This window comes from Stigmatopora nigra, chromosome 8 (assembly GCF_051989575.1).
Source record: "Stigmatopora nigra isolate UIUO_SnigA chromosome 8, RoL_Snig_1.1, whole genome shotgun sequence".
Lineage (NCBI taxonomy): Eukaryota > Metazoa > Chordata > Actinopteri > Syngnathiformes > Syngnathidae > Stigmatopora > Stigmatopora nigra.
The window spans coordinates 8,315,318-8,335,813 of record NC_135515.1 but is presented as its reverse complement, the minus strand read 5'-3'; the positions used below and the strand labels follow the sequence as shown (position 1 = coordinate 8,335,813).

The following is a 20,496-nucleotide window of genomic DNA, read 5'->3' as shown; positions in this document are numbered from 1 at the left end:
CCCCTGCTGAAAGTTTAACTTTTTTTCTTTGTTCAGCATTAACTCATCACCGATTCTTTTTTTTCCAAAGACTGAATTAACTGCAAAACATTTTCCAAGGTCACTAAATCTGTCTTTGTCCTGAACCATTTACAAAGTACTGATTATATATCAAACTCATCTCATCTCTCATCTCATTTTTTGAACTGCTTTATCCTCACTAGGGTAACAGGGGTGCTGGAGCCTATCCCAGCTGACTTAGAGGAAGAGGCGGGGAACACCCTGAATTGGTGACCAGCCAATCGCAGGGCACAAAGAAACAAACAATCGCTGAAGTTCATACCTAAGAGCAATTTAGAGTGTCCAATGAGCCTACCGTGCATGTCTTTGGAATGTGGGAGGAAACCGGAGTACTTGGAGGAAACCCATGCAGGCCAGGAAGTATTTCTAACTTAAGTTTACATTTTTTTCATGAAAGAGTAAATATTTATCACCGACAAGCGGCACGGTGGAGAGTAGTGAGCACGTCTGCCCCACAGTTCTGAGATTGAAGGTACAATCTCCTGTAATAATATCTCTATATATTTGCTATATATTCTATAAGTCATGCTCTCCACTATTACAACTGTTTGTTCTTCCTATTTTGCAGAATGGGAAGTGAATCTTGATGAGCAAGAACAAACTGTGATGAAAGCAGATCGGCAAATGCCGAGTAGAGTGTTTGTACCCGGTGACTTTTTGTGACTGCTCAAAAAGAAATGGTCAGCCATAAATCAAGCCATGATGAAGGGCAGGAGTTTTCAAGCTGTTCCTCAAGGCCCGCAGTGGGTCCTGTTTTTGACATATTTTAAGTGGATGCGCAGTGGATTTATTGTCAAAAAGTCACAACCGTGATGGCAGGCAGTAAAGACGTGACAAACAGCAGACAAAATCTCCTCTTATAAACACTCAACACTAGAGGAGGTTTGGAGAAGGGCTAAAAAAGAAAATTATGTGGCAACAAAAAAAAAAAAGGATTCAAAGCCCTATGGCTAATTTCTTACAAGGAATGTTGGGTTGTTTTCTATTACAAAACAATGCTGTGCTTTTTCCTCAAATTGGATTAAACAAAGAACATTTTACATTAATTTATGTGTTAATTAATTAAGAATATTTTCTAAATAACATGTAAATAGACACTAAAACTTAAAATGAACCTTTACAAATTAAAAATGTTCTACTAAATACAAATAATTAATTAAATGGTTATCAAGACCAATGATACAACTATAATACAGTAATTGTATATTTTAATACAGAAGAGAGAGTGGCCTTACAACTTCAATAAATGCAATTCAGTGCACGCCAAATGTGTTAAATCCACATAGCATCTCTAAAATGACAACTGGAGGTATTGTGACACGACATTGAGCAAGCAACATTCCCTGTGTGGTAGAGCACTAATCATATTGGCGTGCTTATCTGACAGAATTGTGTTTAATCATACTGATTATGGATCCTCATCTTAATTTGGATTCGTCAAATTGGTGAGAATTCGAAAAAAAAACATTTTTTTCAAGACTTTTCACGGCAGTGCCTCTTTCAATCGAGCACAAAGCAAAAAGATCAAAAGATGCTGTTTTGCCACACGTTTTACATGATGCAAAAATGTGAAGACTGATGTCCCTAAACACCCTCTTCAAGTTATGAATATAATAAAGACACATGGAATTTAACTCTGATAGGCTTAGTGAGTCAAGTAATACCAAAAAGAGACCACAATAATGAAAGGTGCCTTTAACAGCGTAAGGATACAATTGGAGTTAACGATGATGTAGTGGTTGTACATTCACCTGAGATTGGTGGCGGCAGCATGAGATCGATTCTCACTCAGTGCCTTGGTGATTGTGTGAATGATTGGCTGTCTCTGTGTGTACACTATGAGTGACTGGATCCAGTTTAGGGTGTATAGTCCACCTTTAGCCCAAAGTCAGCTCGGCTAGGTTCCAGCATCCCACGGTGCTGACAAGGAAGTGTTTTTGAAAATAGATAGGAGATACAAGTGGTGAAGCCTACACTTAACAATGTTGTTGTCATGTAAATTTGTGAAGGAATACCAAAGGCATGTAAATGACATCAACAAAAAATGTCCGAGACATTACTACCAAGGTAACCCTCTTTGCCTTCATTTTTTCACTATTTCTTATACTGAAGTATTGTAAAGTGATGTGATTCAAACAAACTTAAAGAGTACCACGTCTGGTCAGAACAGTTGCAATAAGGGTGTTGAGTAGCAAAAGAAAGTCCCTTCAGCCTGCTTCACATCTGTTTGTGTTATTAAAGCAAATCTTTCACAATGGGCCCATACATGTTCACTGCACACTTCCTGTTCCCCCTCACACTCCGTGCATACTTCTCCTTTTAGACTTCACGCTTCCTGTTTTTATGTACTTTTCGAAACATGGTATGAAAATAAATTAGACCTGTGTCAGTCCGTTTATCATGAACAGATGTGTGAGGAAAAACCGAGTCAACACAGCGTTTCATGCTTAAGGCAAAATAATTCAATTCAATCTGATCTTAACAGTAGTTATCTTTAAACAAATGTTAATTTAAAAGACTTAAAAGAATCTGATCATGTGGTTCATGCAGTAGTTGCCTACGGTAAACACATGGGTGGTTTATAATTCGCTTGACAGTAGCAGTTGGTAGTATTGGAACTGACGGTATGCAGCCGCCTTCTGAAAATAGGGATGCTGCGGTATTGTCAACGGCTGGCTTTATGTTATGCTGTACAATAATACAAAAAAACCTTACTACAAAAGAAGCATATGAACCCAATGCAACATGTATTCTTTTTTTTGCTGCAAGGTTATAACTTTTCTGCTTCTATGGCCGGAAGCATCACTACAAATTCAGCAGACCTATGGCCAAAGTTGGGCCAACCACACAATGCATCCAGCGATGGCCAATGCCGAATGAGACACGTCTACCCGCCGTTAGCTGTACAGCTTAAATGTGAAGTAAATGAGAAAGCTGCAATTATCCCAGATACAAAGCCACTGACTACATACTGAGTTCTTAAAAATAGTTGTTGTGTTCTACATCATAGGCTGGTTGAACACTCTAAATTGCCCCAAGGTTTGAGTGTGAGCATTCATTGTTGTCTGTCTCTTTGTGCCCTACAATTGCCTGACCACCAATTCAGGGAGCCCCTTGCTTGGTGCTCGTAGTTAGCTGGGATAGGCTCCAGCACCCTGTGCGACCCTTGTGAGGATAGCAGTTCAGAAAATGAATGAATTATTTCTTCTACCATGCTGTATTATCTTGGCAAAGCCAGACTGGTGAGGGCGTTGTAGTTCAGCTACTTCCTTCCAGAAAGTATGTTGTTTTAGCTCCAAGGCATTAGTTTAATGCTAAAATCAGCAATGAGCGAGTGGCTGTCGTGCCAACTCATGACACAGCACACACATCTTAACATGGAGGACAATACGAATCTCTGTTACGTATTGCTCGTGCACATATAGACATACAGTACTGTACAAGTACAGCTATGTTTAAACAGGTGGACTAAATATTTTGTGGTTCAAGATGTACTAGGTGTGCTCATGGATGTGTGTGGTAGGTGTGCATGCAGTTAATATGAGAAAAGGAATTACTTTTGAGTATGTGCGTGATTGGCGGCATTCCCAGGAATACAAAGTGACACATGCACAGCACAGAGTGGAGCAGTAGAATTCCTTTTCGTGAAAGCATCATGGAAAAGCAGTGGAGAGCCACTTCACTTAACTTGTAGGCTGTACTTTGCCATATGAGAGTTGTCGCTGCCAACTCCACTTGATTTCAGTCACGAAAGAAAATGCTTTCATTGTCCTGTCAAGCTTTCATGCACATATCAAGTTTGAGTTTTGTCTTTAACTGAGAAGTTCCAGTGCTGTCCCTCACCATTCACTAACATGTTGGAAAGTAAAATGTTTGGAAGTCAATAATAAAGGACCATATTGGCTGAATACATTGTTTGTTTCACAATCAAATGTTGGTGGATTGACAACCATGGCTCTCATACATTGTTTACTTCTGTGTTATATTTAGATCTCTGTTGATGAATAACATTATCCAATCCAATCAGTGATCTCAATCATGGTGGATTTATTTTTATTTGTATTCTTTGGAGCCCTTTTAATTTCTTCACCGTCCTGGTAAGAGTGTGTGGGGCGTGGCATCCCTATAATTTTTGGACTTTCTTTTGTGACTCAAAATCACGTGGATAATGAATAGATCATGAATTTTGAAGAAAGTCCTGCAAGAACATTGGAAGTTGTTATAGTGAAAATCTATCTGTTTTACTTGCTGAAGCTGATTGTTGACAAATATCCCTGTACTCTTTTTCAAATACATATGAGTTTAGTTAAAGTGACAAAGTAGACGCTTCTAAATTGCTGCACTTTTTATGGGAAGTGGCTTTACAGCATGATGTGGGTTGAAGTAGGTAACTGGAAAGTGACGACTGAAATAAAGAGGATGCTAATCATGTGCCATGCTTGTAGTTTGGCTTTGTGGTCAAATGATATTTCAACAAGCAAGATAAGATCATGATTTTCTAATTCCTTGTTAAGGCCATGATGCCATCAAAATGATGCATGGATAATCATTGTGCACACCCTTTTTTTAAATCCACAAAGTCCCCATTCAAACTCCCCATTTTTTGCACTATAGCAGCTAAAGCATAACAGAGACATAAAACAACCAATAAATAAATAAAATCATTTCATAGGAATGTCAAATTTGTTATTTGGCCTAATTTTTTTTTAAATTCTTAGTGTGCCCATGAAGGAATCTTGACATTCAGACATGGAGGCCTATTCAACCTGTCCATTCATACTGTGGTTGCATTGGCATAATGACATGTTTTGAAACATCCACACATTTTAAATACCAATCATCTTCTTCTTGGTTACACAAAGCTGCAACCTATCCCAACTAACTCTGGACTGGCCACCGATAATTTACAGTGCACAGAGAGAAAGACAACCATTCAAACTCCCATTCACATTGTTACTAATGTGAAACTGAATCCATATTGCTTAACCATTGGACAAATAACCACTGTAGAGTGCTATAAGCGACTTGTCTATTGAACCTTGTGATATGAATTAATCTTAAAAGGAAGTGGATAGTTTAGACTTAAAAAGGTCGGTCAAGACCGAGACTGAATGGCTACTACATCAGTTAATTAAATGTTGCTAAGACACCAGTAAATGTTGGCATGTATGATGTACATCTGATCAAACAGTGATCAATATTATGAGTAGTTGCCTGGATACAGTTGCATGAATACAGTGTAAGAATATATACACTGAGAATCGTCATTTGATGTGCCACAAATTAACACAGATTTTAGTTATAGTCTCAATCACAGTTCTGCAGAAATTTTAAATATTTTTTTAAAAATCAATCAAAAAATGACTTATCATTACAATATTACACACCCCCACATTTAGGTGTGGAGGGCAGGATAAGGATATGATAAGAAAGTAGGCCAATAAAACATTTTATAGCTCATGCATGTGGCCCGGCATAAACCTGTGAGTCTGGGCATCAATGGTTGTCCGTCTCCTTGTGCCCTGTGATTGGCATATCACCATGACACTTTTAGAAAAGTGGTTCTGTGTTATCCAAATGTACCAGAGTCACTGCTTATTGTTTCCTTAATGAGTAACCAGAGTTAGTGCTTCAGATGCAGAGTTGCAAAACACACACAATCGCATTTAACTGCTCTTAAAAAAGAGGCAGCAGCTCCCCCTGTCTTTTTCTTGAACCAGTATAATTCAGACCATCCTTTTCAGATGCAAATAACGTCTTATTCATTGAAAATGTTTTTATCCAAGTGTGGAAAAACTCCTAGGCCTAATCAAATGAAGTCTCCCTGAAATGCTTATTTCAGATAATCCCCATAATTTTCTTTAATTGCAGAGACAAATTAAACCTCACTTAAAATCAGTTGAATGACAAGTTGCAATTCATTTTGGTGCTTGGATCATATACCACTTTTTTAAATCTAAAGTTTAGAGGTAAATTGAAACTGGGGAAATGCTTTTTTGTTGGCCATTGTCAACATGATCCAGTAGAGGGCCATCTAGTACTCTGCAGTAATTGTATATACCCTTAGTAGGCTCTGTTATAATGGAGAAAGTGAATATAATATGGATCATGATGTTCCTGCACACTGACAAAAGTGTTAATGCCCGTGTGTGTGGGGATTTTGTGATTGACTTTGGCAGGGAATACAGGTTCTAGTCAGTCTTTCATAACATACTAAAAGATAGGCACCATTTCCAGATTAAATATGACAAATAGGTTGGTATGCACTATTTCAAATTGGTGAAGATTTTGCATTTTCTCCCTGGGCTTGTATGCGTTTTCTGGTTCCCTTCTGCACCCCATAAACATGCAGGGTAGGCTGGTTGAACACTCTTAATTGCCCCTAGGGGTGAATGTGAGAATGTATGGTTGTCCATCTCCTTGTGCCCTGCCTGCGATTGGCTTGCCACAGATTTAGGATGTCCCCACCCCCGGCCCAAAGTCAGCTGGTAAAGGCTCCAGAACCCGCCTACTGCCCATTGTTGGCTGTGATATACTACAGCACCCTCACCACTCTTGTGAGGACAATGAATAAATGAATAATTCACTTATATGCGTTAGAGCATTAGTATTTAAATTGTTTTGGGATAATTTAGGAACCAAGGAGTGAAAAACAGCCCTGGCGGATATGAAGATATAAATACACCTCATCTTTTGCAGTACATTTGGCATCATTGTGTGTTTCACATGCATCTAATGTTGGTGCCTGGGGGGTTTGATGCTTGCATCAACAGAGCAGACTAATTTTTGCTTCTACTCATCCAAACAAGAGTGATTTGACAAACAAACACTCATTTTCCAAAATGTTGCCTACTTTTTCCAAGCGAGTCAACTGGTTGACATTTGTCACTTTTACATTGGTTTGGAAAGTTCAGTAACTTCACTTGCTCTCAAACGTGTTCAGCTTCTAACTGAAAAGCCGAGGAAAAAGAGGTAATGATGTCAGAGGTCAAAGTTTAGGTTGCAAACTTTACCCTGCGAGTAGAACCCTACTGTGCAGCATTTGTGGTGTGCACGTAGGGTTTTGTGCATGCCTTAACAAAAACAAGAGGGATTTATACATGTTTTGTTAATATGATTTCCATGTTTCTGATGGAGACAAGTTGATAAAAGTTTTTAAAGATTACATGTACTCTGCTTTCCATACCAATGACAAAACAATGCTGCAAATGGATGCAAAGACAGCCTTAATATATATTTTAAAAAATAAAATATTGTTGAGAGCAGAGATACTTGCATGTATGGGATCTCTCCGGATCTTTACACAATCGGCACTTTCAGGTTCTCGCTCTTAGACTCACGTAGAAAAACATTTCTCCCATGTATGGGCTTCACAAACACCAACAGGAAAAGATGGTGTATATAATTGCGGTACATTGACCCTAACCCTAACATTCCCCCCCATTGGATTCAAACCCTGAACTGTGAAGCCGACGCACTAACCACTCAGGCACTGGGCCGCCTTGATATTCATTCATTCATCTTCCTAACCCCTGACACAAGTAGGACCTCAAACCCAAAGGCTCTTTAAAAACACAAGCACTTGCACATTGGATGTTCATTCTTGAAAAGAAGGGGTGGGGGTTAAGGAAAGGGAAAGGAAAAAAAAGGAGCAGATGTTCATCAGGTCTACTGGGACCGCCCTCTCCACCCCCAACACATGCCCTGCAGATCCTCCCACCCCCATCTTATTATGTCATTGGTAATAGTAGCCTCTTATCTCAAGATTCCTTTGTGGGTCTGTGGAGGAATGACTTCACTTAAAAACTAGTGATTTGTTGGGCAGTGTGTAAAAATCAAGAAAGAATTTTATTTCTAAAATATTATATCGTCTCCTTCCAATGGGACAGAAGAGCAATGCATAATACTACATACTCGTTAATGTAAAATAAAAAATAAAAAAAGATAATATTATTACAGTAATGCATTACTTTGCAACACATTATGCCCAACACTGGTCACTTTTCATTGCTTCTTATTCCAAACAGAAGTTAGTTCCAGATGAGAAAATCAACTAGACAAAGTATTCTCATCCTCTTGCTACTGTGACAGTGACATTTCTCGAATGAATAAACTTATCTAATCTAATCTAATACAACATTCCTAGTTAAATTCTTTATCAACAGTAGTGTTTTCTTTCATAATTTCAATATAACACCCCTCACACCACCAAACAATCCCTTCTTTCCTCCTTTCTCTCATCTGGGTTTGGGGTATATATTAGTTTGTTATTTCCTCCTGCAGCTCATTGAGCTCATTGTTCATCAATAGTACTCTCTCCCAGCTGGACTCAACAAGAAGTAACAGTCCCTTTCAGGAGTTCTCCTACATAGTGCACCCCCACCCCTTTTCAGATCCCTCCTACATGCCCAGTAAGCCCCCAAAATCCCAAAGAAAATTGTTTATAGAATTAAACTAAACTCACCAACCAAAGAGCTTGTTTGCAGATAATGCTTGTGATAATGCAACTGACCACATCTGATGGGGCCTATTTGTCTCATGGCACTTAAAGTCGTTGATTTCTCGTCAAATTCTTGTTAACACTGCTAGTTTTAATCTCAGGCTAAATACGGAGGGACAATCTTTAGACTAAGAACTAATTACACTGTGTGTTGTTGCCCTATATACTAATAACCTGTTGTTCACACTTTGAATACATTTCGCTTTGGTTGACCCTCAGAATATGGAAACACATCCAAATGTGTTAAATGAATGTGAGAGGAAATCAAAGTACCCGGAGAAAACCCATGCAGGCGCAGGGAGAACATGCAAACTGCACACAGCTGGACTGCACAATTCAACTGTGCAGTCCAACTGTGTGCAGTTTGCAATTTATCTTGAAAAAGTTTTCAATTGAAAACTATCTCGCACCAATTATAGTTGAAACCTGTGGTAGACCACATTAAGGGTCATCATGCACTGTTTCTGCAAGATAAGGAGTCATTTAACTTCCCTTTCTTCCACTTTCACATGTAGTTATCGATACAAACAATGTAACAGAGCCTTGTTTTCTAGGGGGGAAAGTTAAAAAGTAGTTACCTGTGTCAATTTATCAAATAGAGCTAACAAACAAACGATGAGGAGAACTGCGATTGCTTACCCCAGTGAAAACAACTTTTGGACTGGCTGGTTGATGGGAGGCGTGGGCGTGGTCTGCAGCCTCGATGTCCGCTTTTAAAGCCACACGTGGTCGGTGTCTTGCGCCTGTTTAGCACTCCGCTCCCTTACCAGAAACTTCGAATCGACTCATGCCGCAAACTGGGTCGCGTTTATCGCTGCGGGAGCGGACCGGAGCACGTTGAAACATGCCTTCATACCACCTCGAACAGTTCGCTGGCCTGGATGAGACGATGCGCAAGGTAAAACAAACAAACTCATATAGGGGGGAAAAGCAAAACAAAACACGCACACAACAAACCGGAATGTACAAGCACAAGATGGCTATATCGACTAAAGTTTAAAGATCGGGGGACACAACTTTGCTTCTGTTGATTCAAGTTTCCTGTTTGTACCGTGCGAAAGTTAGTGTAAGTAAGTAATCCTTCTCCGATGTGATAAATGCGTGGCGTTTGGGTTAGCCTGGCCTAGCCTGGTTGGCTTTTTAAGGGCTGATCATATTCTGAAAAGATTAGAATAGTTCTAAAGATCGTGTAATGTAAACCCTCAAAGTATGTAGTTAACTGTAATTCTAAAATAGTTGATTTGAAAACTTGTAGTTCAGATTTGAAAAAGTTTATCACGTGGATTCACCATCGCTTTGCTGCAACTATTTTTGATCTGGTGTGCTGCAAGTAATCATCCAGTTTCTTGAATTTATCTGTAAAGTTTTGACTTTTTAGTGAACTGAATTTGAATGACCTATAGGCATTTGTAGGTGCATGCAATGAATGCTCTTACATTGAGTATACTGTATTATTTTGTCATATTATTTTCTCACTTGTTTTGTATTCTGCCATCAGATTTTGTTGTCTAGTAGTTTATTGTCGCACTCCTGCAGGGTTTTGCAGCAAATTATATACCACTTTAGATACAACTTTTCAAAAATGGGATGTTGGTATTCACATAAAATTTGCTAGTCAGCTGATGGTTTACAAACCTCAGGGGAAATGAGATGGCGGCATCTTAAAGTACACTTTTAATGACGTAAACCTAAACAACTGGTCTGCTGTTTTGTAGATGTGTTTTTACTGGAGTTATTATGTCATGCAAAAGCTAAAACAATTTTGTTGGAGGCTCTTAATGTCGTTTGGGGGACTTATTTTCTTTTCCACTTTGTGCAGAAATTACTGAGTCTTCATCTGAGAGAGGAAGACAGTCCACTGTCCTCATTCAGCCTAGCAATGAAGACACCAGGCTACATTGGACATCAACGTAGTTGCAACTCGTCCCTTTCTCTAGACACCAGCCCACCAGACAATGTCTATCTGTCGTCCTCTATTTGGGGGCAAAAGCCAGAGAAGCAACAGGCTTGCCTTCCTCCAAGTTCCAGCCAGTGGCGAAAGCAACATTTCCTATCACAGCGCTCAGTCAGTATGGTGGAGACCTGCAGTGCCACAGCCGCAAATCTCAGCTGGCTTGATTCAGAGGTGAAGGACCCTCAAGAAGGCTTCAGCCCCACCCTCCTGAACACCATCGCGTCCTCATCCACCTCCGCCTCATCCTCCACTCGCTACAAAACAGAACTGTGTCGCTCCTTTACAGAGAACGGTATGTGCAAGTATGGTGGCAAGTGCCAATTTGCCCACGGTACTGAGGAGGTGCGAGATCTCAGCAGACATCCAAAGTACAAAACCGAACCATGTCGTACCTTCCACACCATAGGCTTCTGCCCTTACGGGATCCGATGCCACTTTGTCCACAACAATGAGGAGGAGAAAAATCACATGCGCAGTTCTTCTTCCTCCTCAGCATTTACACCCCTGTCTCTTCCTTCGACACGCTCCCACAGAATCCCACTCGTCAGACAGAGTGTCAGCTTTTCTGGGTTTCCCTCTGCACCCCAGCAAAGTCTTTCGACTCATCACCCGATTGCTTCTTTCTCACGAGGACCATCTGCCTCTCCCCCTTGTGCTGATATCACCGATCTCCTTTCTAATGTCTTTTTGGAGATGGATTCTCCTACCTTTGAGGCCTCTCCTAACCCTCCATACCAGCCCCCTACTATTGTGGATCAGCGCCCCCCCTTCCTCCCTTCCCCTGACTCTGGCTGTTCCCCTTCTGGTCTGTCTCCCTCTGCATCCCCGTCCCTGAGGCGGAGCCCTGGCCCTTCCACGTTCTTTTCCCAGTCACTCGACACAAGGTCCCTGTCCTATACCTCTCTCTCAGATCAGGACCAGGACGGGAGCAGCTCTACTAGCTCGCTTAGTGGATTGGATTCCTGCACCAATGACGGGAAACGTCTCGCCGTATTCAGTCAGCTCTCAGTACCTGAAGATGCTGCTGGGGTCTGCCTTTAGGCTTTCCCACCCTCATACCTTAACACAGTAGCCTCTACATACCCAAATTTGACCCATATCTACATGTTACATAAATTGCCATATTTTGGATGTTTTTTTCCCAATGGTGATGATGGATAAGAAACACAAATGGCAAAGTGATAACTGTCCAAATGTGATTGTCAAAGCCAAAGAGCTTGCATTTTGTCTTTAAATGTTAAGAATGGCAGAATCAGGACACTGTGTGGCCTAAAGTTTAAGTAGCACTGTACTGTATTGTTTTATAAGCTGTTCTTTCTGCCAAACAGTGCAGTCTGAGGTTATGGTGGGGTCACTGGCCTCAGTTCAGAGGCTTTAAAGCTTGTTGTTGTGTTTTTAAACAACTTGAAAGTACCTGTAATTTCACAGGTCATGTTGAATAGTTTGCTAGTTTGTTCCTGATGAGGGAGTGTTTTTTTAATATATTTTTTATTTTATTTTGTTGGCCTCAAACTCAAAACTGTTGCTCCTCTGTCAATTATTAATTACGAAACAAGTCTTTAATGTCTGTTGTATCAAGAAAAAAGGAATCCCTTGATCAGATGTTACTGGAATGTTGTATTACTGGTTCAGTTATTTGTTGACCATAGTAACGTCAAAATTGGAGCTTTGAGTTAATCAGTCAGAGGGACCTAACCAGATGCCATTACACTAGTTTATTTCCAACAGGACAAAACAACAGATATAAGGCTTGAACTATGACAAACATTCCCAGATTTTTTTCCCCCTCTTTGTGTCAAGTGCACTGACTATTTGCAAAGAACACCTTGTTTTTTTTCTTTTTGCATCATTTGAGCAAGAGCCAGCAAAGTAAAGCTAAATCTTCTAGAAATGTTACCAGTGTTGTGTGTTAAAGTTAGTTGGTTAGTTGACGAAATCCTGTTGCGTTATTTAAAAGGGCCCTTTTTCTCTCATCATTTTGAGGCCCGTCGTTTCCTAGGTGATACCTTTTTAGTAAATTAATTAGTTTAATTTATTTTAACATATTTATAGAGGGCTTTGAGTTGTTCATGCTTGTCTCAAGTTTAATATATTTGAGTTTTTTTTCCACATTTGTTTTTCAAATAAAGGCATTTTTATATATAAAGGTCTCCCAGATCTTTCTCATTTTAACCTTAAGTAGACAAATTGAAAAATAAGATTGCTTGGCATTTAGGGTTTGCCCTTAAGTAAGCTAGTACAGACTCCTACTTGTCTTTGAGTTGACACGCATAATAATACTATCAAATACATTGGAATAAAGTTTGTACCAAATCAGGAGGTTGTACAGATGGATATTATTCAAGAATATTACAGATGGTAATGGTACTGCAACTTGTGTATTTAAATTTGAGCAGCAAAACTACCACCAATTCCCCTAACAACATTTTTGTAGGCATTTTGATTAGTTTATCATAAACAATGATTATGTGTGACTCTGGATATTCTGTTTACATGCATTTGCAAAAAAAAAAGGGTGAAAAATGGAATAGGTGCATGCGCTCCCCCAAGCTCACTCGAGCCTGTATGACAGAGCTAGGCTTTCCATGGAGATCTCATGCAGAGATAAGAAGCCCTTTGTTTGAGAGTTTAATCTTACAGAGTTTGGTCTCCCACCCATTTCCTTTCTCTCTAAACTTGCCACCAAGACAGTCCAACCCCTCACACTGTTCATCGTTCCTTTCTTTATTTCACTCCTTCGGGACTGTCCCTCTCACACTGCAGCTTCAGCAGTTTATAGGGCTATTGGGAGCTATTGGCTTCATTAGCACAACACTGCTATGAATCTCTTTTCACTAGGTTGTATTTTTGTTTCCTTGCATTACACGCCGTTGACAAAAGTCCAATCCACAATGCACAACTATGCACTGAGTAAAGGCAAAGATGTAAAGTAGGGAGATACTTTGTGACTTGCTTGACACTTGAGCAATGTGTATTTTGTTGGATCAAATCAACACTAAATAAAATTGGATGAGAATAAAGAGGTTTTCAAGAAGACACTTCCAATTTAATGTAAGCTAGTAAAATTGTCAAAAAAATGGAGAAGGACCAAAGGCAGATGATAGATGGCAAGCACTTCTATATAACTTAAATCTATACTCTTTCAAGGATGATTAAATTGGCAATTTTAACATGAGGGGCTGTCTGGGAGTGATTAGTGGCTAAGGGGTTAAAGGCATGCATTTGTGTGTGCTGTATTGTATCTGAAAGACATTCTCCCACACTCTTGCCCTGTGGGGCATAGGAAAGGAAGGCAGATGGCCGCATTCAGGTCCACCACGGGTCAACATATGGCCCATAGAGACAAAGTTTATGCTCGTGTGTAAGAATAAGAGACTCATTCTCACTATGCATGAGTGAAGGAAGTTGAATAACTAAGCTAAAACAGAAAGAGGCTGAAACTAAGGGTGGGTGGGAGGAGAAAACAAAAAAAAACTACGAGCTCCTGTGAAAGGAGTTTGTGGCATCCTACTGGATCGTTCCAGGAAGATTGAAAACAACTCAATAGTGGGGGTTTAGAGCTTCTGTCTTTTTAATTTTAGTGAAAAATTTCATCGATCAAGGCATTTTGGAACAATTATCCAAATTGGAAATGTATACATATTGAATACACCAGAACAAATAGGAGTTTGATCAAATCAATATGATTAATTACCTTGAGATATAGCATTGGGGGCATTTCTTAACTTTCTCCACATTTTCTTATCACTTGGTTTAGCATTTATATATGGGTTATTCAGGGGTATTTTACTCATAAAAATGACTCATGATGTTAGCATTCAATAAAACCAGGACATTAAGGACAGATATGCTGTACCACTCTTTGAATTTGCACCCTTTTTGGGCTCATCCTGTCTTCCCCCATTTCTGTCATAAACTCTTCTTTTTAACATTTAATTTCCCTCAAGCCTCCCACAGAAGCTTCTAATTCTCTCTACCCCATTTCCCCTCACTCAAGTCTCCCACCCGCCTCCTGATTTCTACAATTCCCACCCCCAATTCCCACCCCTGCCTCCATCTCACTGGCTTTCACCCTCCCTAATCCTGCCCGCAGACTTGTTTTATTTTCAGACAGGATTTGTACATTTCAAGTTTTAAGTGGGTTTGGAGCAAATGCATGCTCACATTTGCCTCAGTCAACTTACAGTTTGAATACTTGTTGCAAATGTTTCTATCCTGAATGGAAGTGGGACATTAAAATCTAAATTTTAAAAAAAGTGTGTATGAATATACTTACACCAGTGATTCCTATCAATACAGCAACTATTTATATATGATCAAAAAGTAGGAGGAATGGGTTACATTAAAAATAAGTGACCTTGTTGAACATGTAAAACATTTATAATGGCAATCAAATTGTTAATGTAAGTCCCACAAAAGCCCAGGGGATCATGCTAACTCCACACAGTGAGGACTGACCTGGAATCGATCCCTTGACCGAAGACCTGCAGGGCTGACAAACTAACTAACTAAAAAAAACACGGAATTCCACCTGCGTCTTTTCACATTTGTCTTATATTTCATAAATGATATCTATGGAACCAACATTGTTTTTAGCTTTACCGTCGACAGCAGAATGGTAACGCTATACTACCCTCTTGTGGCTAAAACAAAAATAGCATTTACTTTTTGAGTTAGTCAAACGATGGTACTTCTTTGTGCGATGAAATACAATACTGAAAAGTGTACTGTTTTAGACTTAAAATAGGGACTTTTAAAAAATATTTTAAAATTAGATGAAAAACACTGACGTGAACAAAAGTTGAGTAGGCATAAACATTGGAGTGAATTCACTGAAAACTTTATAAGGTATATTTTATCATTGAGTATTGCAAAAAGACAACACACTATCAACCAGAAATGACAATTTGAGCATTTAGCGCTTGTGTTCATTTTCATAGAATGGTAGACAAAAGCATTTATCATAAACTAAAAGAGAAAAAAAGCAAACATTTGGCAAAAAAAATAAATCATTTTCTGGTTTCAACAAGTGAAGGAACCAAACCTACTTACTTGAGCATCATGGGAACTGTTTTAATTATTTCTATAATTAACATGAAAGAAGAATGAGAGCTTCTTTGCTTCTTTGTAATATTAATAAGACTTGATATAGACAAGGGTACTTGAACAAAGCAGCAAGGTGGGATGGAACTTTGTCATAATTTCTGGATGACAACTTGAAATTTACCTGCAAAGAAAGAAATCATTACACTCATTATTTGAATTTAACAAATTTAAAATGATAGTATATTATTAAATATAAAATATAACAGCAATGACAACAAACTTGACATTGATAAAATGTCATGTCAACAGATATTAAATGATAAAATTTAATTTATGACAATTTCCTTGTATTTTAAATGACAAACAAGATTCAAACTTACATGATGGCATTACAGAAACCTCCGCTGTGACTACACTTTCAAGGCCTAAATTGGATAAAGCACCTCGCACCACACCACATGAAAAAGCGAGGTACTAAAGGGGGGAAAAATACACATGAAAATTGGGGGGTTTGCAAGTAATTCCTAATAAAGAAAAAATGTTTTAAAATGTGTCCTTACCTTTGGTGCTTGATCCAAGTACTGTTTACCATTGGAGAGCTGTGTCAGCAGATTAAATTTGTTGTCCTGCAATACATAAGTGCCCTAAAGAAGAAGATAAACAAATGTAAGATGTGATTTTTCATTAGAAATGATGAATATGATTAGATTTGACTTTTACCTGGTGATTAGTTCTGAGATTGTCCACCTGCCTCTTGAATACTTTTGTCCAGAAGTCTTTACAAATAAATTTCATTATATCCAACTCATCCTTGAAGCAGGGGGAATCCCTTGTCAACCTTGACAGAAAAAAAGAATAAACATATACTGAAGGCCACCATAGATCTTCCCTTTTTGGAGTTAATAAATAAAAATAAATGTTGAATTTGTAGTTTTCCTCAATATATTTGCCATTATTTCCCATTCCTCATCTACCACACACATTGGGATCCAAGATCTTGTTGTTAAACAGTGATCATATTGAACAACCTACCTCTCAATGATTCCTTGCCCCACTCTGTAGCCCATCGCCTCCAAAGTGGACACACGGGAGGCCCTCTCCTGCATGGAAAAGTCATTATTACATGTGAGGATGAGGCGATTCAGAAAATGAGATATTGGCTTTGCATTATGAGCTAGGCACCTCATTTGGTGCACGCTTAAATAGTAAAAAAAGCAAAGTAAAAAACATATACAACCTTGTTATCTGCCTCTCCTTTACTGGATTGAGGATCCCTGTAAACGTGGGCCACAATCTCCATGTGGAGAAACTCAAATAGAGCGTCGTCTGCCATGCCTGACACCCATGCAGTAGAAAACAAGACATCAGTTGTTAAAAAAAAACATGACAAAAAAAATCTTTTGTGAGTAAAGTCTGAAATATTAGGTTAGAAGCAAGAACCCAGAGCCAGCTACCATGGTTATTACTAACTCTCCGGATGTTACTATAGAGCACTATGCTTTGCTGAGTGGTACCCTTTCATCTAAATGTGACAAGGTATACATTGATACATGCATTTATATCGGGATGTGTTATTTTAAATGCAAAATCGAAGTGAAAAGTAGAATAGCACATTCAGCCTACCTGTCAGCCAAGTGCTACTCAAGACGTAAACAAAGACACTTCTGGGGTTCACTCGAAACAATAACAAGCGTAGCCCGCTGGATTTATTCGTGGTTCAATATGACAAACCATACATTGAAATCCTAGCAAATTGTGTAGTTTAAAATCATTAGATGAATATATTTCCAGATCCCTTTCTGACAGGGTATGCACGTGGCAAAAAACAATAATAAAAATAAACACCGCCCAAGCAGCACATTTTTTGTAATAATGAAACCTACCTATTGAAGATCAGCTGACTGCAGTTTCAACCTATCACAGTTTGGACTGCTGTTTTTCCACGTGACCTTACATACTGCTCATGTGATCTGCTTCACGTCAGAGGTTAGTGTTGATAAACCGGGGTTTGTATTCCTTTTATTTCATATTCCTTCCCATCACATTTAATTGTCAGAAGTGTTAGAGTATGTGACTATGCAGCTGCCGGTCTTATTGATATGGTAGTATGAATTAGGTTAAATGTTATTTCCTCAGTCCAGTGTGTATATTTGATCGATCATATGTATGTATGTGTGTCCAGGGGACATGTCAAGTAGATATCCGATCGTGGTGCAGGGTGAGGCTTCCGAGACAGACTCTGATGATGAGGTTTACATCACCTCCCTGCCACCATCTCAAACGGCCATGGCAGGGGCCAAGGTCGTTTTGTGGTAAATTGTAAGCCAACAGAAAACAAATATGTAAAAAATAATGCTTTATGTTTATCCACATAGGTTCAAGGGGAAGCTTCTGAAACAGACAGTGAGAATGAAGTGGAGACAGCGGATCGAAGTTCTGCAGTGACTCATGAAAGTGCCAAAATACTCCAAAGAGATCTTCCTCCACTAATTGTAGTGAGAGATCACCCTGACATACAATCAGTTGTAGAAGACAGATTGAGCCCTACTCATAAGCCTTTTGGTAATTAATTTGTTTTTGAAACTTCTTTATCCTCATAAGGATCGTGTGGGGTGCTGGAGCCGATCCTAGCTGACTGTTCGGGCACTCGGTGGGGGATAGGGGATGCGACACACAACCATATTGCTCACACTCCTGCCAAGGGGCAATTTAAAGTGTCCAACCCGGAGGGAACCGGAGTGTTTTAATTTGAATGACCCTGTAATGCAGTTTTTTTTTGTGTTTGATTACTAGGTAATACCTTATTACAGCAGAAACTGCAGGAATCAAACACCCGTCTCTATACTGATGTGGGACAGATGCTTCGGAATGTTTATGGCAGCGCAAGCAAAGAGGTACTGAACAATGCTTCATGCAGTTATTTTGACAGTGGAATTTGAAGAAAATTTTAGAATGAATTGCTCAGTTATAAAACCATAGAAGCAAGGCCAGTGTCCAACTCTATGCATGACCAGTTTTAATGTGAATAAATAGCTATTTTAATTGTGCTTCAATTAAACTAGTTATTCTTTTCAAAGGTCCGAAGTGCAACAGCACAGTTAAACACATCACAGACCGCCATTATCAACGCTTCCCATAGTATTCGGCTGATTTTGGACGACCTGAAGGCTGTGTCTGAAAAGATGGACATTATCACGAGCTGCCAGATATTGCCTGATTTTAAAATGAACTATTCAGAGGAGAATAATTCACCTTCATCTTGAAAAAAATAATTAAAGACATATATCTAATTAAGGAGTGGAAATTTTTGTCAATGGATTTAACACACTAACTATCAGGCTACTATACTCCCGGTGTATAGGACCACCCAACGATTACTAGTTTGGCCACATGATGGGGCCATAAGCACAGAAATTCCAACTGCTGCATTTTATTCAAGTCTTTAATAAACTTAGTGGACTGAAACTAAAATACGTGGCAAAAACACCAAGAAGCCAAAATGAGTGAAATCAGGACAAAACTAAAACTGAATATCTTTAAACCTGTGCCTGTGTTTTTAAATATATACTCATATTTAAATGCATACACATTATTTACATTTGTATCTTTATTTATTTCAATTATGGATTCTTTATACATTTTTCCCATGCACCCCCGCGATCCTTGTGAGGATAAGCAGTTCAGAAAATGACTAAATGTTGCTCTTTGGTTCCTCTGCTCAGTGGTCTGATTTCAATGTCAGGTCATGTATACATACAGCAGCTTTGGTCCTAAAATGTCACCACTGTTTAATGTCACCAGGAAGGAAGAGGCCTTGAATTGTCCTTGATGGGGACATCATGTTCGTTCTCATATTGAGAATACATGTTTGCTCAAAATGAAGTAATCATCACTTTGTCCATTGGTGTAATGGATGGAATTTAAATATGTGTTTCAGAGACTAATCATGAGCCAAATAGCAGCAAAATGGCTCATGTAGAAGTTTGGAATAAAACGTAATCTTCAGCGAACAAAATCTATTGTTATCAGGTTCACCATTACACATTCCCAAATCCACACACAAAGACACTCCAGGGTAATGTATAAAATTCTGCAATTGATACATCTTTCCATATTTACATTCCCACCCCTAATTTAAATTGTGTTGCTGCATATTAAGGAGATTGAAGGCAAGCAGACCCCAATATAATGCATTGATCAGTTCCCAAGTGTTCCACACCACACTAATATAATTAGACCCCAGGGAGACAAGATTATTGGATGTTAATTTGAGACGAGTTTCAAATGTCCCATGATAGGGTATTTATTATCCCTCCTTTAATGAGAATTTACAATAAGCACAGTTGTTTGTGATCATCTCCCATGCAGTGTTGAATGTGCGCCGAAATTTGATTTCCACATGAGGGATTTGGTGTATAGGTAAGTGCAACTATAAATCAGGTAGAAAATGAATATGTATATGTCAAAATATATCAATGTAAATGGCAGTATTTTTCATTGGCAAACATCATGTCATGTGGTTGTGCTTTTTGCAGAAAAACTCTAAAATTGAACTCCAGGGCATATCATTTTAACACTTAACTATATAATGAGACATTACATTACAGTTTACATGAAAACATATTTCCTTATTTCAATAACTGAGGCTTGGGGCTCAAATTTAAAAATTAGATTCTTGCTTGAACTGTTCTAATTAAAAATAAGTAGGAATAACTAGATGAAGGCATTGAGGGGAAAACATAAGAACTCAATGTCAGTGCACAAAGGAATGAGAATATATGAAAATGTGTGCTGATCTCATCCTGAATTTAACAGCACAAATTTGTCAGGTCTATGCTTCGGAAGACTGGTGTGTGGGAATTTTGTTTGCTTTTTACAATGTATGTTTGTGTGAATGTGTGTGGGACCCCGTGCGCATGGGTGTGTAAAGGGCATT

The 20,496-nt window shown here is 38.9% G+C and overlaps 3 protein-coding genes and 1 long non-coding RNA gene across 7 annotated transcripts in view; 2 read left to right on the top strand and 2 right to left on the bottom strand.

The window, feature by feature from the left end:
- LOC144200054 (uncharacterized) overlaps nucleotides 1-9,452 on the bottom strand; it is a 72,928-nt gene extending 63,476 nt beyond the window's left edge. Inside the window, exon 1 of the long non-coding RNA XR_013327028.1 lies at nucleotides 9,200-9,452. This is a non-coding gene — a long non-coding RNA (uncharacterized LOC144200054). The remainder of the gene's footprint in view (nucleotides 1-9,199) is intronic.
- On the top strand, nucleotides 9,252-12,660 carry LOC144200053 (mRNA decay activator protein ZFP36L1-like). The gene is made up of 2 exons (XM_077721942.1): nucleotides 9,252-9,458; nucleotides 10,380-12,660. The coding sequence occupies exons 1-2, from the start codon at nucleotides 9,405-9,407 to the stop codon at nucleotides 11,553-11,555; spliced, it is 1,230 nt and encodes a 409-aa protein (XP_077578068.1). The 5' UTR covers nucleotides 9,252-9,404; the 3' UTR covers nucleotides 11,556-12,660.
- Nucleotides 12,661-15,332: 2,672 nt separating this feature from the next.
- On the bottom strand, nucleotides 15,333-17,377 carry trappc6bl (trafficking protein particle complex subunit 6B, like). 2 transcript variants are annotated; one of them, XM_077722714.1, is made up of 7 exons: nucleotides 17,184-17,377; nucleotides 16,798-16,895; nucleotides 16,593-16,660; nucleotides 16,281-16,398; nucleotides 16,121-16,204; nucleotides 15,941-16,034; nucleotides 15,333-15,741 (listed from the first exon to the last, which is right to left on the bottom strand). In XM_077722714.1, exons 2-7 carry the CDS (start codon nucleotides 16,891-16,893, stop codon nucleotides 15,710-15,712), a joined length of 492 nt encoding a protein of 163 aa, XP_077578840.1. In that variant the 5' UTR covers nucleotides 16,894-16,895; nucleotides 17,184-17,377; the 3' UTR covers nucleotides 15,333-15,709. The 2 variants fall into 2 exon arrangements, with proteins under 2 accessions (XP_077578840.1, XP_077578841.1); XM_077722715.1 differs by lacking the exon at nucleotides 17,184-17,377 and adding an exon at nucleotides 17,115-17,180.
- Nucleotides 17,378-17,469: 92 nt separating this feature from the next.
- Nucleotides 17,470-18,850, top strand: bloc1s3 (biogenesis of lysosomal organelles complex-1, subunit 3). 3 transcript variants are annotated; one of them, XM_077722836.1, is made up of 5 exons: nucleotides 17,470-17,546; nucleotides 17,743-17,861; nucleotides 17,936-18,122; nucleotides 18,354-18,454; nucleotides 18,638-18,850. In XM_077722836.1, the coding sequence occupies exons 2-5, from the start codon at nucleotides 17,748-17,750 to the stop codon at nucleotides 18,821-18,823; spliced, it is 588 nt and encodes a 195-aa protein (XP_077578962.1). In that variant the 5' UTR covers nucleotides 17,470-17,546; nucleotides 17,743-17,747; the 3' UTR covers nucleotides 18,824-18,850. The 3 variants fall into 3 exon arrangements, with proteins under 3 accessions (XP_077578962.1, XP_077578963.1, XP_077578964.1); XM_077722837.1 differs by having other exon boundaries at nucleotides 17,546-17,566; XM_077722838.1 differs by lacking the exon at nucleotides 17,470-17,546 and adding an exon at nucleotides 17,563-17,662.
- Nucleotides 18,851-20,496: the final 1,646 nt, after the last annotated feature.

Coding starts and splice junctions, on each gene's coding strand:
- trappc6bl (XM_077722714.1), bottom strand. CDS start 16,893: ATGGCAGACGACGCTCTATTTGAGTTTCTCCACATGGAGATTGTGGCC. Junction 16,205..16,280: donor ATCTCAGAACTAATCACCAG/GTAAAAGTCAAA, acceptor CTTCTTCTTTAG/GGCACTTATGTATTGCAGGA. Junction 15,742..15,940: donor GGTTTCTGTAATGCCATCAT/GTAAGTTTGAAT, acceptor CTTTCTTTGCAG/GTAAATTTCAAGTTGTCATC.
- bloc1s3 (XM_077722836.1), top strand. CDS start 17,748: ATGTCAAGTAGATATCCGATCGTGGTGCAGGGTGAGGCTTCCGAGACA. Junction 17,862..17,935: donor CGGCCATGGCAGGGGCCAAG/GTCGTTTTGTGG, acceptor TTATCCACATAG/GTTCAAGGGGAAGCTTCTGA. Junction 18,123..18,353: donor CCCTACTCATAAGCCTTTTG/GTAATTAATTTG, acceptor TTTGATTACTAG/GTAATACCTTATTACAGCAG.
- LOC144200053 (XM_077721942.1), top strand. CDS start 9,405: ATGCCTTCATACCACCTCGAACAGTTCGCTGGCCTGGATGAGACGATG. Junction 9,459..10,379: donor TGGATGAGACGATGCGCAAG/GTAAAACAAACA, acceptor CACTTTGTGCAG/AAATTACTGAGTCTTCATCT.